The sequence below is a fragment of the Ursus arctos genome, unplaced genomic scaffold (genome assembly GCF_023065955.2).
Source record: "Ursus arctos isolate Adak ecotype North America unplaced genomic scaffold, UrsArc2.0 scaffold_2, whole genome shotgun sequence".
NCBI lineage: Eukaryota > Metazoa > Chordata > Mammalia > Carnivora > Ursidae > Ursus > Ursus arctos.
Window position 1 is genome coordinate 23974789 of NW_026622874.1, and position 17712 is coordinate 23992500.

The following is a 17712-nucleotide window of genomic DNA, read 5'->3' on the forward strand; positions in this document are numbered from 1 at the left end:
AAGTGGCTGAGACTGCCCTGCCTTGGAAGCTAGGGGTCCATTGGCCTGGTTGGGGAGAGAAAAGCAGGCTTCCCAAACTCCCATTCCCTCAGAGCTTCTCCCAGGCAGGAGGGAGGAAAGAGGAAGACAAGTGGGAGAAGCATAAAACAGCCATGAAAGTGAGCTGTACCCAGTGCTCTGAAGGCTCACGGGGAAAAACAACTGTTTCCTGTATCCGGCCCCCCTTTCCCGGCTTCAGGAGGGGATCTCTCTCGCCTTCCCGAGCTGCCTCGCCAGATGTGCTGCTCCTGTTTTCATGCTTCTATCAAACAGTGACACCCGGTTGGGCATCCTGCACGCCTGAGAGCCTCTGCTGCATATAGGGAGTTCCTAAATCTTCCTGCACCGCTGAACTACCACTGGCTTTCCCTAGCTGTTTCTCCCACGTGCAGCATGCTCGAACCCCACTCACTCCTCTTCCGATATTGCAGACCTGCCCGGATCTCTCCCCATCCTGGACTTCTGTTGCCACTCCTGTCAATAACTTCCTTTCACCCTTCCCTGCCCTGCTAGTTCCGTTTCCTCCAAGAGGAGGAATTAGAAGGTCATTAAACTCAGTGAAGAGCCTAAAAGCTGTGTGATTTCCCCACCGGCTAGGGGACATAATAAATTCCTAATAAATATTTATCAGCGGATCGATGATTGAATTAGGAACATCCAGACCCCTGTGGAGACCATCTGTGCCAAATCAGAAGTTGAGAAAGGATATCCATGTCCCCTGACCCTTTTCAGGAAATAAAGGTCCTCCGTGAACTTCTGCCGGGGGGGAAAGCATGGTGCTGGGGATGGGGTGGGCAGAGGGGTGGAGGCGGATGGAGGGCCATGTGGCTGGGAGGTGGGGGATATTTAATCCCCATCCCAGATGCCCCGGGCTGCGGAGCTGTGGCCCCACACCCTCCATGAAAGACAGCACAGCTGTGCGGCCAGTGCTGGGCAAAAAAACGAGGTCATGTTCATGGCAAAGCCAGTGCAGTTCACAGGTGGGCTCAATTTGCTGGATTTACAGCAACCGTGGAGTCATTACTGAAATTGCAGCCACGAACCAGCCTACCTGCTGGGAAGAGAATTTGGGATACATTGTGAACTTCAAAAAGTTTCTGCCTGGAAACTGAAGAGGTAACCATGGCAACTGGGAGGCAGGTTGAACTCAGAAAGGGCTCTTCCTCCTGAGCCGGGAGCTTTGTGCTCTTGGATTGGATTTGCCAGACTGCGAGCACCGCTTTGTCTCTCCTGCCTCTTCTGCTTCCTTTGTTGAGTGAGAGAAAGCCCCAGCTCAGGAATCTGGAGAGCTGGCCGCCGTTCAGGTGTTTTCCCATCCAGGGCACTTAAGTGAGGGCACCTTAGGCACTGGCTGTTTTGTTGTCTGCAAGATGGAAATTAAAAGGCTCCTCCGGCCTGTTCACGGGGATGCAGATGGAACAGGAAGGTTTAGGGAGACTCTATGCATAATCACGATTATTGTTGTTATGTGGGTAAGTCTGGGCTGATTCCAACAGCTTGCTCCTGAGGGCAAGACAGGGCATTCGATTCATCCATAGACTTGTTTTCGTCGCTTGCAGAGGAGCTGTCCCAGACACCACCCACAGCCCCACCTGGCAGCTGCATGACACAATCCTGCACGGGAGCCTGTGCCGCGCAGGTAAACCTCAGGCCTCACCTCCGCTGACCAGCTCCTCCACGGAACGTCCTGCTGGCGGGGCGGGTGGGCTGCTGCCTCGTGCGGACGGAGGATTATGCTGAGACACACAGACGTGCGCAAGGCACCCTTCCGCTGCCTGGGGGCACACCACAACCCTTGCCCCTCTCCCTGCCCCACGCCAACCAGGTTCTGCACTTGTGAGGCAGGAGGAAGCGGAGCTGGGGGGGAGGGTGGGCCGCTGGCATCTGGGGTGGTGCTACCAGTGCGTGAGCTGCTCTGCACCTGTGTCTGTCTACTAACCCCCTGGGAGGCTGGGGAAGGATTTGACTCTGCTCTTCAGAGTGCATTATGTTTTGACTAACTGGGTCATCTCCTGCAGGCCCTGGCTTTGACAGATGACCCCACATGTTGCTCTGATTTGGGCCTCTTTTTTTCTGTTTTGTTTATATATATATATATATATATATATATATAACTATATATATATAACTATATATATATATAAAACTATATATATATATATAGTTATTATTAGCATATAGTGTATTATTTGTTTCAGGGGTACAGGTCTGTGATTCATCAGTCTTACACAATACACAGTGCTCACCACGACACATACCCTCCCCAGTGTCCATCATCAACCACCCCATCCCTCCCACCTGCCTCCGCTCCAGCAACCCTCAGTTTGGTTCCTGAGATTAAGAGTCTCTTATGGTTTGTCTCCCTCTCTGGTTTCTTCTTGTTTCATTTTTTTTCTCTCGTTCCCTATGCTCCTCTGCCTTGTTTCTCAAATTCCGCATATCGGTGAGATCATATGATAATTGTTTTTCTCTGATTGACTTATTTCACTTAGCATAATATCCTCTAGTTCCATCCAAGTCGTTGCAAATGACAAGATTTCATTTTTTCTGATGGTTGCATTGTATTTGTTTTGGGCCTCTTTTGCTACACTACTATTTCCAGGCCTTCCTGTCCCCTCCCCCTTTGTGGTTTCAACCTTTCCTTCTCTGACCAGCTTTTCTGGGCTGTCTCACCCAGCTTGCTCAGCTGGGGACCTCTTCTCCTCTTATCTCTCTCTCCTGACCTTTCATTTCCAGGCCTTGCTGAAGAACAGCAACTCTTAGATGCCCCTCACGACATAAAAACCTAAATCCCGAGAGACACAAAAAACTGACTACTTTTCCTTATTGTCTAGCAATTCCTGTGTCCCTAGTAAATAAACCTGAGAGTTAACATTTACTGAGTGCTAGCTATGTGTTCACCACTGATTTAAGCACCTTGTTGGGGGTGCTATGGTATACTGCCAAGATGCCCTGTTTGGGACCTAGGCCCTCATTCTCCAGCCCATTGTCTGCTGTAGGCCGCCAGCACAGTCCCTCTGGCCTTAACAGAGGGGGTCTCGTTGCTTAGGATTAAGCCACGTTCTTAGGGAAACCACATCCAGTGAATGGCCAATGTGGTACAAAGGCCCTGGGGCCAACTATGGTCTCTGTTGCAGCAACCTGGCATTTAACTCCTCGCTCTGAGCAACCCTGTTTCCCTCACTCCCTCTCTGGTCTGAGAACTCTCCCCAGCAAGGCTCTGCCTCAGGGGAACTGTGTTTCCTGTCTCCTGGGGAACTCAAACTAAGAACTTAGGTAATTCTCACATCTTTATGAAATAGGTGTATCATATTTTCATCTTAGAGATAAGGAAACTGAGACACAGAAAGGTTAAGAAGCTTGCCCAAGGGATGCCTGGGTGGCTCAACTGTTAAGCATCTGCCTTCAGCTCACGTCATGATCCCAGGGTACTGGGATCAAGCCCCGCATCGGACTCCCTGCTCCGCGGGAAGCCTGCTTCTCCCTCTCACAATCCCCTTGCTTGTGTTCCTTTTCTCGCTGTCTCTCTCTGTCAAATAAATAAATAAAATCTTTAAAAAAAAAAAAAAAAAAGCAGCAGCTTGTCCAAGGTCTCCCATCAGTAAGTGGTGCAGCCATGATTCGATATCTGGAAATCCATCTCTGGATTCCACACTCTAAAGCTCACATGCATTCTCATTAATGGCAATCCCAAGGGGGGACCTGAGGGGCAATGGTGGGAGGCGAGGGGTGCTGTAAGGCCTTTATGGGAAGGTGAGGAGAGAGGGAGAACATTTCTTATCTTGACCTCAGAGATAAGGACACTGAACTAGGTGCTGCTTAAACCCAGGACCATTCATCAGTTTAGAGAGGTGTGCGGATTCTACTTCTGGCTGGGAGGGCAGTGGAAAATCGTGGTAAATTCGTATTTGAATTATGGCACTAATTGTGTAACGCTGAGCAAATTATTTAACCTGACTCTTGGTAAAAATGCCTGGCACACAGATGCTCAATAAAGAGCCCCCCCCCCGGCCCCCACCCCACCCGGGGCCATTCGTCTGCTAATTCCAACCCTCTGATCTTGGGTAAGTCTTTCTAACTTTCTGACTCAGTTTCTTCATCTCTGAAACGGAGGTGATGAGATGAGGAGCTGCGGTAAAGGGTAAAGGGCTTACTTAGCCCCATGGGCATTCGGGTGGGTGCACAGTAAGTAGTAGTTATCAGTATAATCATGACGCTGTCTCGCGCGGCTTGCACCGCTTGCTCCCGTCCATCAGGACCGAGTAGGTTCAGGAACAGGCTGTGATCCGCACGGTGTGTGCCTCCCCAACGCGCCACCCCCACGCAAATCCGCCCGCTACCGCTGAGTTGGTTTTCTGATTTTACTAGAGACCGACGGGTTTTTTTCCTACTAAACTGAGTGGGCGCTTCTCGGTCCGTGTGACTTCCCCGCCGCTTCTCCTTCCGCAAGCCGGCGTAGCCCGGAGGACAGGGCAGCCGCGAGCGCCCGGCTGTGCGCAAGTTGCGGGCGCCGCGCCCCGCCCCGTCGAGCTCCCGGGCCCCGCCTCCATCGTCCCCGCGCGCCGTCCCGCTCTCCGATTGGTCGTCGGCGCTCAGCCCCGCCCCGCTCCCTCCGAGGGAATAAAAGCCGGGGTAGCTGCGGGTCCCCGTTAGCAGCCTGATAAAGCCGAGGCGCCTTGGGGAGTGCCAGCCGCCGCCCCTGCCCCTTTGCCGCCTCACGTCCGAGGTGACCACTGGAGCCCGTCACCATCCTCTCCACGACTTCCTGCCCTGAACCCGCAGCCATGTGCCGGACCCTGGCCGCCTTCCCCACCACCTGCCTGGAGAGGTAAGAGGGGCTTGTCCGTGAATCTTGCCAGCTGCCCGCACGAAGTCCAAGTCCCACCAATCCTTAGGGAGTGGAGCGGAGGCTTGGGGAGCGGGCGGGCGGGAGAATGGGACTCTCGTGACTTGAGTGGAGAGGCAGCGGTCACCTTGGTTCCAGGTTTTCAGAGGCTTCCCTTAGAGTCTTAGAGAAGCGACGGGCCAAGAGAAGGGAGAGGGAAGAAGGGGAAGCAGAGGAATCACTGCATCCCCCCGTCCTCTGACGAATGGCAGTCCTCAGGTGACCTGCCGAAGCGCGGCTGCAGGAAGAGCACATTGGCTTCAGCAGGCAGAACTCCCTTTTCTAGTTTCTTCAGTGCTTGCTTTTCATTCTACAGCCCAGATCTAGGAGCATGGCCTTCCCCGGGCCCTGAGAAGGCAGGGAGGTGTTTTTTTGGGTCCACCAGTGAGGGAGGTGCCCACTTCCCAGGGAGCTACTCAACCACCTCTAGTCCTTGCTGGAGCTGGTGGCTGGGAAGCAAAAGGTGAAGAAAGTGAAAGCAGGAATCAATTTCCACACAGTTCCAGAAATATTCGTGACAAGCCTAGAGGGTGCTGAACTGCCTTCTGCTAATCAACAGGCACAAAGATAGATCAGTGTGACTTAAGTGGGAAAAAGCCCATGTGTGCTGTGCTCTAAACTCAGACAGTGTTTAAGTCCTACTGAGGAACAGCCGAAACATTACTTTCATTGTTTCTGGGTTGGTGATATTAAGAGACAAGCGGAGTTGAAGCCCTGGCAACAGCTGAAGGTTCCAGGAACCCTGGAGGCTGGAATTAGGGTGACACCAGCCTAAACCCTTTGGGACCCCATAAACCTTTTTGCCCTGGCTGAGCCAGTGGGGGATCCTTACGGGTTCCTGCTTCGTCTTCCAGAGCCAAAGAATTGAAGACACGGCTCGGGATCTTTCTTCACAAATCAGAGCTGGGATCTGATACTGGGAGTGTTGGCAAGTTCGAGTGGAGCAGCAAACACAGCAAAGAGGGGTAAGTCCTGCTAGCCACTAGCTGGCCTAGGGCCCTGGAGGGGAGGGAGCCAGATTTAGGAAAAGAGCCACAAGAAAGTAAATACAAGGAGAAATTAAGACATGCAAGGGTGGGCCTTGGTGATCCCTTCCTGGAGATTTTAGTGAAGATTCCTGCTGGTCTGCTATGGGTGACTGGGTAGGTGGCTCCAGGGTTCTGAGGTCACCAGGGTACCCAGGGTCGGAATGTCTAGTTACCAGACTCTCCCACCTGGAGATGTCATCGTCCATGCAACAGGGCGGGGACAGGGTCTAAGAACACTTGAGGTTTTTCAATCAAGATTCTTTTTCCATTAGCATGCCCTTTGCCTATAAGCCCTTTCATATTGGACATCAGCAGTGCCAGGTGCTGCTGTAGGTCTGGGATTATGGGTAGACTTAATCTCTATTCCTGAGGCCCTTATTTCCTTGGGGGAAGTATAGAAAACAAAGCTCAGAGTCAGAGGAATAGAAACAATTTTGGACAGTGAAGAGACAGACTTAGAGTTACTTACTGAGGGCCAGAAGTTCCCTGGCTTTGGCTTCTTATTACTGAATTGTCCTCTAGAAAAATACCTGTAGCCTCAACTAAGAGTTTGAGGAGTCCGCTCCAATAATCCCTGAGCAAGTGTTTGTGTGAATTATACAACTTCCATCAGAGCTCTGGCTAGGACTTAGGCTATGCATTAGTGTGTTGGTTTTTTAAATTAAAATCTCAGCCTTTTTAAAAATCTTTTTTATTTTTTAATTTTTTTAGCAGAAACTTCTCAGAAGATGTGCTGGGGTGGAAAGAGTCATTTGACTTGCTACTGAGCAGTAAAAGTGAGTAGGACCCTGTTGTGTCTGTCTGTGGATGGCACATGTGTACCCATGTGCTTTGGAGCCAGCCTGAGGGATGCTGAAAAGCGTGGGCAAAATAATAGTCGTAGTAATAATAATAATGATCCCCTAGTGTGCCAGCCTCTGTTCAGAATACAAAGGCAGGTCCTTGTTCAAGAAAATTACATCCTAAAAATAGAACCATTAACTACAATTGCTGTCTTTCTTCTTTTATTCCCCGCTGTCCTGCTGTCTGACCTGTCTCTCCCTCTCCCCTCAACCCCAGATGGAGTGGCTGCCTTCCACGCTTTCCTGAAGACAGAGTTCAGTGAGGAGAACCTGGAGTTCTGGCTGGCCTGTGAGGAGTTCAAGAAGCTCCGGTCGGCTACCAAGCTGGCCTCCCGGGCTCACAAGATCTTTGAGGAATTCATCCGCAGCGAAGCCCCAAAAGAGGTCAGAACCTCAGCATTTTCCGTGAATCCTCCAGACCCTGCCTGCTCCTTCCCCACCGAGGATTGGTGGGGGGTGGGGGTGGGGGTCCAGTAGGGGAAGGGTTGAGTTTAGAGAGTGATCTTATTTGACACAGGGGTGAATGGGCTTCTGTGGCCGGAGACCAGGAAAGCTCTGTCACTTCTGGCTGCTGTTACCCTCTTACCCTCAGACTCACTGATGGGGCTAGAGGCATTGGCGGGTGTTTTGGCCTCTGTCCATACCCACTTTTGCAAACTAAGGCCTTTTTAGAGGCTCAAAACACACAAGTGGGGAGACAGGTCAACCTAGGGACCTTGTGTGACCTGGTGCAGTCCCCAGGCTGACCTGCCTCAGGCTGGCTTGTGTGTGGGCGGTGAATTTTTGCACCTTCCCTCAGGTCTTGGCTGCCTGCCACCAGCGTTTGGTGAAGCGAGTGGGGCCACCTTGTGGAGAGAGAATAGTAATGCCTTGCTTTTGTAGCCTATGTTGTATTTTCTGGGCACTTTAATTTTTTCCATGTCATTCTGTAAAGATTTATTCAGCACCAATTACGTGCAAGGCGCAGTTATAGTCACTGGGGACATAGCAGGGACAAAAAGTCTCTACCCTAATGAGAGAAGATGACAATAACTGATTAAATGAGTAAATACATGTCAGGGATGGTGTGTGTTCTGATCCGAACAGAGCAGGGTTTGAAAGGGAGCACTGCCAGACGGGGTGGGCAGACGTGAGGTCTTTTTGTTTTACAAAGGGAAGTGAGGGGTGAGCTGTCCCGTAAGGTGACAAATGAACAGGTGCATAAAAGAAGGGAGGGAAGAACATTCCAACACAGGAAGTGGCAAGTGGAAAACCCACCAGGCAGTGGGCCCAAGTGGGGCCCAGAGAGTGAGGGAGGCAGAACAGGAGAGGAAGTCAGACTGGAGGCAGGGGCCAGATATGGACCCAGGTGGCTGTGCGGGCCCAGCACGCACGTTGGCTTTTCCTCTGAGTGACATGGGAGGACAACACTGCTGCTGGCAAACTGACTTGAGTTTTCAAAGGTTCGGTCTAGTCACTGGCTGGAGAATAGACCACAGGAGCAAGGGTCAAGGAGAGAGACCAGTTAGCAGGCTCTGCCACTAACTTCAGGGGAGAGGTGATGGCAAACTGACCCAGGACTGTCCCGAGGCAGGGATGAGAAGGCATTAGATTTGTATGCATTCTTAACACAACCTTGATAACTTTGGGAGATTGGAGGGCAGACCCTGGGTCCGATGTGCAGACAGGCCCAGAGTTGAAAAGCCAGTTAACGGTAAGCTCCGGAGACCCCAGGTTCTGGTTTCAGAATCTGGTACTCCTTCCACTGCTGCACCTGCCAGTTAGCCCCCCAGCCCTGGCCTGCTGGACCCCTTGCCTGGCCCACCCTCCCCTAACCCACGTGCTTGCCTTCCTTCGTGCAGGTGAACATAGACCATGAGACCAGGGAGCTGACCAGGGTGAACCTGCAAGCTGTCACGGCCACGTGCTTCGACGTGGCTCAGGGCAAGACTCGCACCCTGATGGAGAAGGACTCCTATCCACGCTTCCTGAAGTCCCCTGCTTACCGGGACCTGGCGGCCCAAGCCGCGGCTGCCTCGGCCTCTCCTGCCAGTGGCAGCCCGGCGGAGCCCTTGCACACTTGAGCCTCCTGGCGGTGAGGGAGCCGGCTGCAAAGAGAGGTGGAGTCACCCATCCCCGAGGCACAGTCTACCAGGCAGGCGTGAGAGGACAGTGAAAGAAAAAGCCCATCTGGCAGCCTGTTTCAGAAGCACCCTCTCCTCCAGATACTGTGGGACTGGATTCCACACCTGGGAGGGCCCCCCCACCCCCACTTCCAGGACCAGCGGATAAGGGCCGAAGATAAAGGCTGTGTGGGGCTCTCCAGGGAGAGGAGAGGAGGCGTCGGCGTTCGCGTTGGCTCTTGGCCTTCTCCACGGGGCAAGAAATATTCCGGGGTGGTTTGGGAGACACAGATGAAGGGAGCTTGAAAATGAGACAGGGCAGGACAGCTAGATGAGCTCTTCGGCCTGGTGAGGCGCTGACGCAGATGGCACCCTGTTTGCCTCGTTCGCAGGCTGTCCAGGGCCCGCAAGGGCGCTGCGAAGTGGTGCCTCCCGCCCTGTCCCCCTCACTGCCTCTGCGGCCCAGGCCCCTGAGCCCCCCTCCTGTGTCCCGCCTCCTCAAGGCCAGAGCACCAATTTGACCCTTGCCCCAAATGAGATTTTTTTTTATACCTCAAAAACTGCCTTTGGAGCCCGTTTCCGCATCAGTAGAGAGCCTGGAAAAGGGGCCGTCTTGTTCCTCTGAAACTCATCTTGGTGCTCGTGGTGACCTTTGCTCCCTGACCCCGTGCTGTGCTCGCAGCAAGGTCCACCTGTGAGCAGGGCCTGCGAGGGCTTGTCACAGGGGTGTGCCCTCTCTCGGCCCTGGGCTGCCCTAGACCGTAGGGCCCGTGAGGAGGAAGGTGTGGGGCCTCTCCGTGAGTGGCTAGTCCAGCTCTTAGGCTCTGCAGTATGGAACGAGAGAGAAAAGGATCCTAAGAAATCTCTTGGCAGTTCCCAAAAGTTCCGCTGAAATCAAGCCAGTATTTTCCGTGGGTGTGAGAACAGGAAAAAAGGGATGCCCAAAATGGAAGGGGAGCCTTATGTTTCTTTCCTGTGGATGTGAGGTGTCAGGGGAAGTTGGACCAGGGACCACGATGGCCCTTGGAAGACAGAAGCTGGGGGTGCAGCTGGAGAGAGAGGCTGCTTGGAAGAGCCAGACGGGGGAACTCAGAACCTGCTTGTCACTTCAGGGCGACACCAAACACACATTTTTGTGGCGGGACTTCCGCATGAGCCCGGGCCCGGGAGGCGAATGAACCAGGCGGCCCCCTTATGCCCCAGGAAAAGCAACACTGTTCTCTCTGCACTATGAGCTCCTCTAGGAGAAAATTATTTAAGTATAATGTGTTGTCGGCTTTGTGACAATTGTCATAGCATATTATTTTTATTACTGTCGTGTTGTTGCTATTGTTATTTATTATTGTAATTTCAGTTTGCCTCTGCTGGAGAATCTCAGCAGGAGCTGGCAGCCTGACTGTCTCCCTCTCCTCCAGACTCTACCTCTGAACGTGCTGGGAACCTCTTAGCGCCTGTCAGGGACTCCTCACTAAATATTTATTTATTGTTGACAATGGAGCTGGTTTCCTAGATAGGGATGATGTACTTTATCCTTGTTTCCCTGTTTCAGCATGTTATATTCTTGTAAAATAAAAATAAAACCCAAATATGAGATCCTGTCTGCAAGGGCTGTGCGGGTGGGAAGAGGGAAGAGGGAAGAGGGAAGGGGAAGGACCGGGGAAAGCCTGGGGGACGAGCTGGCCTCCGGAGATCCCTCCCTGCACATGGGAGAGCTCTTGTGTCACACGCAGAGGCCCAAGTGAAAGACCCATGTTTGCTAGTGACTGGCAGAGTTGATGAAAAGGGGATAGGTGCTAAGGGTGGCCACCAAGATTGGCAACTTCCTTTAGCCGATGACGGCCCCAGCTTGTGTCGGGCGGTTGTGTGGTGTCGATGGAACCCAGTCAGCCTGCTGTCATTGGAGAGCCCATGTCCCTTGCCCAGAGTAAATCATTCCCAACTTGGCCTCTCACAGCACAAGGGGAGGCTCCCCTTGGTCCTGCAGCCACAGGGGATCAGTTATCTGGTGGCTTTCAGGGCATATTCACTTTAGCCCATTTTTAATTTGCATTAGAATTTCATATAAATTCAAAGCATTAGTATTTTGCAAATAATTTCATAGACGTTTCTGAGAGGAGCTACGGGAAGTCACTCCATACGTGAGGCTGCTCCGTTCCATGGGCTGAGGGAGCAAGAGGGTCGAGCTGGGCTTGAAAGAATCTGGGGGGAGGTTTGCAAGGATCATATTTGCTCTTCCTTCGCCAATAGCCTATTCATTCTCTTTTCTTACCCTACTAATCCTCCCCCCGCAACCATTATCACTATTTAAAAATTCCTTTTCTATTGAATTATCTGTTTGCACTCTCTGATTTATTGACCTGGATGGGGATGATATCTAGTTGCAAATGTGGGACGGGGTGACCTCAGAGTCTTCCTACTGCCATCTTCCCAAGCACTTTTCTTGAATTATCTGTTTGTACACAGATCTGGATCTTCTATTGGCTTTTATTTCTCCCCTATTGTTAGTCTGAGTAAGTGACCAGACCCCAGGGATGTTGGGTAGAAAACCTGGTGGATTCATACTGTAAGCCCAGGTCTAAGGGACAGTGCTGTGGACAACTCCAGGAGGGATTCAGAATTGCGGGGCCTGAGAAGGAAGACTGGATCAGATGCCGTGGCAGACCCCGAGCTCACGGAGTCCTTCCCCCAGCTCCGTGAGGTAGGTATGTTAGCCTGTGATACAGGGAACCGAGGCTCATGGGGCAAGGAACAGGCCCCAGGCAGCTGGCTGGAGAGAGCAGCAGAGATGGTGATGCGATGGGATCCCAGTTAGACCATGAGGAGGCATCCGTTGTGCAAGAGACGCATGGGGGAAGGTGACTGATGGGGGAAGAAGAAAGCTGGGTACCCAGAGAGGGGGCTAGTTATTCACATTGTCCTCATTTCCTTCCTTTCTTCCATCTTTCCACCTTTTTACATGCATTTGAGTGCATCCGTGTGCCTGGCAGGAAACCAAAAGCAGTAACTGTACTTTCAACGGAAAGTAACCTCATTTATTGAATAGTGGGTGGGGATTCTGAATGTGGTTAGACAAGGGCACAAGTGTGTACTTTTTGAAGCAATGTGGGCAGCCAGTAGGAAAAGGCAGGTGTAATCAGTGAGTGATAGAGAAATGAACGGGGATGTTGGACATCCTGTGGCGGGGGTGTGTGCTGGTTGTCCCCACAGTCCAGTGAGGCCATCCTCAAGGCTCGTCCCCATCCCCCCAAACCTCCCTCTCACATAGAAAGTGGTTTTGGCTTCCGTGGTGTGGCTGAAGGTGGTAGGTCCACATTAGAAAGGAGAACAGCTCTTTGCTGACCTTTTACATGTCCCAGGTGTCAGGCTCGTAACAGTCCCATGCTGGGGACTGTTTAAGGGATTTCCTGAAGATCACACCGCTAGCAAGTGGCTCTGATATCTTTGGACTCCCCAGCTCTGCCCCCTCCCCAGAGCACTCTAGGCTTTGGCTCAGCAGGTAAAGCATTTCCTAAGTAGGTTGTGGGGGGCCTCCCAGGCCTCTCCCTACTCTCTCCCCTGTCCCTTGAAAACAAATCTGTCCCAGTTCCCAGAGTCACTGTCACCGTCTCACGTTTCCTTGCTTTCTCATCTTGGACCACCTCCCTGCTGTGTCCCCTCCTGTCCTCGCTGCTGCCCTCCACCTCCTTAATCAGCTAGAGAACCATCTTCCAAAGGCCAACTCAAGGATCTTTCTGGGGATACTTGCCTGAGCCTTCGGGTCTGATTATGGGTACCTCTCTTTCATGAACCACTGCTGCCGATGCTCACCCGAATTGGAGCGCTTAGGTCCCAGGTTTCTGCCTCTCTGCGCCTGACGGCAAGCTCCTGGACCTAGGCAGGTCTTTTTCTCCCCAGGGCCGTGATCACAGACGAGCATTCAGCAGATGGCTCTTGAGTTAATGATTAGTTTTAAATCCAGCAGGAGGGAAGTCCAGACTACAACTTTGAGCTTCCTACCAGCACTGTCCCTACGCAGGCACTGGCCACCCATGTTCAGGCTTCTCCATCTCTTCTGCGTGTCACCTCATCCCGTCTTGGAAATGGGTTGAGTCCAGCTTCTCCTCCCCAGGCTCACCGAGACTTCCTTAGAGGAGGCTTTTGTCCTCTCTGGTCTGAGCTATAAAGATAGCTTTCCACCTGGTCTCCGTCCACCGACCTCTCCCACTCAATGCCCACGCTGCCAGTGTTCTTCCCTAAAGCACAGATCTGAGCAGGTCGTGGCTGCACTGAAACCCCTCCTGTGGCTCCCCTTTGACTACAAGAGAAAGTCCAGATCTGACCATGGCATCTGAGGCTCGCTCTGAGCTGACCCAAGTCCCTCTCCTGACCGATCTCCTGCCCAGATGGCCTCTACGCACATGCTGTTCTCTGCTTGGAATGCCCTCTTCCTCTTCCTCTTTTATTTTTTAAGTGGGGGGGGGGAGCGAGGAGGGGAATGCCCTCCTCTAAATCCAGCAAAAACATCACCTCCTCCGTGAAGCCTTCCCAGATGTCTGCTGCACAGAGTTAATCTCTCCCACGTCCATGATTCTAGGACACACTCTTTTGACTTTGCCATCCATACTTCAGGGCGCGCTTCACATGTTTTCCTTCCCCTAAACTGGTCTCTTCGAGGTCAGAAACCATGTTATTTACCTTGGTAAGATGACACAGAACAGATTGCTGCAAAGTGGTTCACAGCCCTGGAGTCAAAATATTTGGGTTGGAATCCTGGCTCATTCGCTGTGTGAGGGGAAGTTATTAGGGTAGTTCCCTCATCAGTAAAATGAAGATAGAAGAGTGAACCCCTCAGAGGGGGCATTGAATGAAAAAAGTGTTTGGCACAATGTTATTGTCCCATGAATACTAGTTACTATTATTACCTGATTCCTAGTACTTAGCACATGCCTTGTACACAATAGGCATCAGTCAGTAATCTTTTATTGACTTCTTGAATAGAATGGAAGAACCAGTTTCCAAGTCCACGTTTCTTTCAAGAACAGTACAGCTGTTTCACTGTGCATATCATCTGATGTGCAGAACATTACAGAATTTCAAGTGAGGAAATCAAGGGTTGAGCCATTCATCAACTCCCTCAAACCCGGGTCAGCTAGTGCTCCTTCCAGATCGGTGCTGTTGCTCCCACGTGACTGGAGGGGCCCCCAGCTCTGGCCCGTCCTTCATCCTCTGCTGCCTCCCTGTGGCCATATCAGGCAACGCGAACTTTTTCCTTGATATTTCTTGACCTTTGTCCTATTTTGTTTGGCTCCTTCCTTTGGAATGATATCCAAGGGATATAATTTATAGCTTTGTTTACTAACGCATTTTAGTAAATATGTGAACGTTTAATATAAATGAGAATAATTAGCATCACTGTTAAGACAGCCAGTGGGTACAGGGTTTAAAAACAAGATTTCTTTAGTCAATAGGGCTAAATTAACTTTAGAAACTGAAGCTCCTAGGTAAAGAGAGAAAGTTGTTCAGGGCATATTAAGGGCTGATCTCAAGGTAATTCCCTTTCGCTGAAACTTTTAAAATTGGTCCAGCTCTTCAAATTGCTTTAGGGAAGAAAAGAAAGATTTGAAATTTAAATAACGGAGGAGAGATCCCAAGGGTGAGGGATGTAATGCCGTTAGCGGCTAGATAATGGAGTTTGAATCTCCATTATTTAGAAAAAATACCTCTTGACTTAGAGTGTTGATGATTCCTAAGCTTTGGTCACCAACGTAGACAAGGATTTGATTTAAACTTCGAGAAAAGCAATAAAGTGTGGATTAATCCTTTATTTGGATTATAATTTGGGCCCCCACTTAAGGGAGAGCGTTCTGTGCTGGAGAGTGTCATTGCCCTAACTTATCGCCAGTTCCCAGAGGCGGTTCCACAGACAATGCAGCGTGGAGCTCTGGAGAGCGGGCTCTGAATTCAGTCCCACATCTGCCACTTACTCGCCAAGTGATCTTCAGCTCGTTCCTGGATTTCTCAGAGACTCGCAGTTTCCTGTAATCTGTGAATAAGAATAGGACTGGCTTCCCAGGACTTCTGTGATGACAGAATGAGAAAATGCACGGAAAATATTCGGCACAGTGCTCCACAGATAAGAATCCACAAACGGAGGGGCGCCTGGGTGGCACAGCGGTTAAGCGTCTGCCTTCGGCTCAGGGCGTGATCCCGGCGTTATGGAATCGAGCCCCACATCAGGCTCCTCCACTATGAGCCTGCTTCTTCCTCTCCCACTCCCCCTACTTGTGTTCCCTCTCTCGCTGGCTGCCTCTATCTCTGTCGAATGAATAAATAAATAAAATCTTAAAAAAAAAAAAAAAAGAATCCACAAACGGTAGCCACGTGTGTGCGATAGGCACTATTCCACGTGCTTCACATATCTGTAATCCTCACCACATTCCTGCATGGTAATTGATGTAATTATTTAATATCACCATATTGCAAATGTAGAAACCAAGGCCTGGAAGGCTTAAGAAAATTGCCCAAATTCAAAGCGTTAGCCGGTGGCTATGTTAGTTAGCTATTGCTGCCTGACAAACCATTCCAAAACTCTGTGGCTTGAGATAATAAGCATTTCTTTGCTCATGAGTCTGTGGGTCAGCTAGGCACTTCTGCTTACCTGGGCCAGGCTCGGCCCATCTCCACTGGCTTGTTCTTGTGTCTGTGATCCACCGGTGGGCTGGTGGGAGCTGGCCGGTCTAGGATGGCCTTAGTCATATATCTAAGGATTGGTTGGTCGTTGGCTTGGGCAATGGTGGTATCTGGGCCATGTGTCTCTCTTGTCACCCAGCAGGCTAGTCCAGGTTTCTTCATATGGTGGCAGGGTCCCCAGCCCAGATTCAAAGAAAGCGCTGAGAGTACTTAATGAGTAAAAGTATGAAGTTAAATTGTGAAGAGCATGGTTATAGGGAAGGTTGAAAAAAATGGGGCTATTTTTTGTAATTATTCTATCATAGTGGGAGAGTCTGGATTTGAAGTGAGGCAGTCTGGTTCCAGGGGCCTTGCTCTGAAGCATTCTGAAGACTTAATGGCTTGATGTCTGCTGGCAAGAGTCTTGCTATTTCCTGCTCCTGCCCATGGGCACGGAGTGCCATGGCAACAGCCTCCACTTCCTCCCTAGTGCTAGGGACTTCCTAGCAATGCCAGCTGTTCCGCCTTGCCTACATTTCTTGCTACTCCTTTGGAATAAAGGAATCTGCTTTATGATCACTTGGGTCCTGAGCATTCCTGTTTTTGTTTGTTTGTTTTGTTTTGTTTGCAAATTTTCATTTCCTCTTTTAGCCACACTTCTGCTTCCTCATCTTTTTATTTTATTCTTCACAAGTCACAGAACAGGTACGATGAACGTTTACGACAGTCAAAGGAAAGCGGGAAAATCTGGATTTAATTAGCAAAATTGTGATGAAGCTGTGAGAACATCAGTCATATATCTGATTCAATTTGACCCCATTCTTTTCTTGTCAAGATCGAAGAAGAGCTTCCGGTAAGTAAAACACAGTTTATTCTCACTCTTAGAGCTGATCCTTGCAGCCTTAGGGATCTTTCTGGTCCAAAGAAGGGAAGGGTGGGGACACTGTGTCCCAATATCTAACATGTTGTGTGTAGAAAGGGGAAGCCAGAGGGGTGGCGGGGGACCTCCTTGTATTTAGCCTTGGCCTAGGCTTCTCTGCATGTTCTCCCCCTTGGTTTCCCTCCCACTCCTGAGCCTGCTTGCCTCTGCTCTTGGTGGTGGCTCCTTCTTCAGAGTCTGGAGCTCTGGACTCAGCCTCATGCCTGGGGTCTCTGTGGGCACACTGAAGTCTCCTCCTACCAGAACAGTTGTCACACTCTCCATGTCTCTTGGGCCACCCCTCTTTGATTCTCCTGGTTCAAGATGGTCAAGGGTTGGCCTCGCCAGCAAGGCTGGCTGTTCCTTGAGGACAGGAGTATCTCCCACCGCAGCATTCAGGACACAGCATGCATTGCAGTGCTAGGAAAGTGGCAAGCACAGAACTTCTAGAGCAGAAAGGAATCTTAAAAACCATGTTACATGAGAGAAGTGAGACTCCACATGGTTAAACCATCTCCCACCTGAGGTGACTCCCCTGAAGGGCCACAGCGCTGGCTGCAGAATCAAGTCCACAGACTGCCAGCCTGGTGCCCTTGTGGGGAGGCCTCAGTGCCTCCCCGGGGCCGGGGCAGTGAGTTGAGTGTGCCCAGATGGGTGAGGGAGCTTGGGCTCTGCGTTTATTTAGCCTCTCTGAGTCTCAGGTTCGCTGTACTCAGGATTGTCAGGGGTCAACAGGGGTCATGTCACTTGTGAAGCAATGGGCAGGGTGCCTGGGCACACAGTAGGTGCTTAATAAATACTTCTTTACGACTCATTTCCTCAAGAAGGTATGGGATTTACAATAACGTGGTAAAGATGAGACGTGTAGGCGCCTGGGTGGCTCAGTCAAGTGTCTGCCTTGGGCTCAGGGCGTGATCCCAGAGTCCTGGGATCGAGCCCCACATCAGGCTCCTCCGCTGGGAGCCTGCTTCTTCCTCTCCCACTCCCCCTGCTTGTGTTCCCTCTCTCGCTGGCTGTCTCTCTCTGCGTCAAATAAATAAATAAAATCTCTTAAAAAAAATAAAAATAAAGATGAGACGTGAAGCTGTGGACTGAAGCCTCAAGGGCGGGAAGGCGTGGGCCTTCAGATCGACCCTCTGCAGCAGAGCTGAGGCCTCGCGCCGTCCTGCAAAGGGTTAAAGGGGAGGTCGGCCTGGCGGCGGCTTTACCCTCCCCGCGCCTGCCTCGCTCCTTCCCTCTCTCAGCCCCG

The 17712-nt window shown here is 51.2% G+C and overlaps 1 protein-coding gene across 2 annotated transcripts; it reads left to right on the forward strand.

Annotated features, from left to right (window-relative positions):
- Positions 1-4679: 4679 nt before the first annotated feature.
- On the forward strand, positions 4680-10485 carry RGS16 (regulator of G protein signaling 16). 2 transcript variants are annotated; one of them, XM_026509185.4, is made up of 5 exons: positions 4680-4867; positions 5779-5889; positions 6664-6728; positions 7012-7178; positions 8636-10485. In XM_026509185.4, the coding sequence occupies exons 1-5, from the start codon at positions 4824-4826 to the stop codon at positions 8855-8857; spliced, it is 609 nt and encodes a 202-aa protein (XP_026364970.1). In that variant the 5' UTR covers positions 4680-4823; the 3' UTR covers positions 8858-10485. The 2 variants fall into 2 exon arrangements, with proteins under 2 accessions (XP_026364970.1, XP_026364971.1); XM_026509186.4 differs by having other exon boundaries at positions 4688-4867; positions 6667-6728.
- Positions 10486-17712: the final 7227 nt, after the last annotated feature.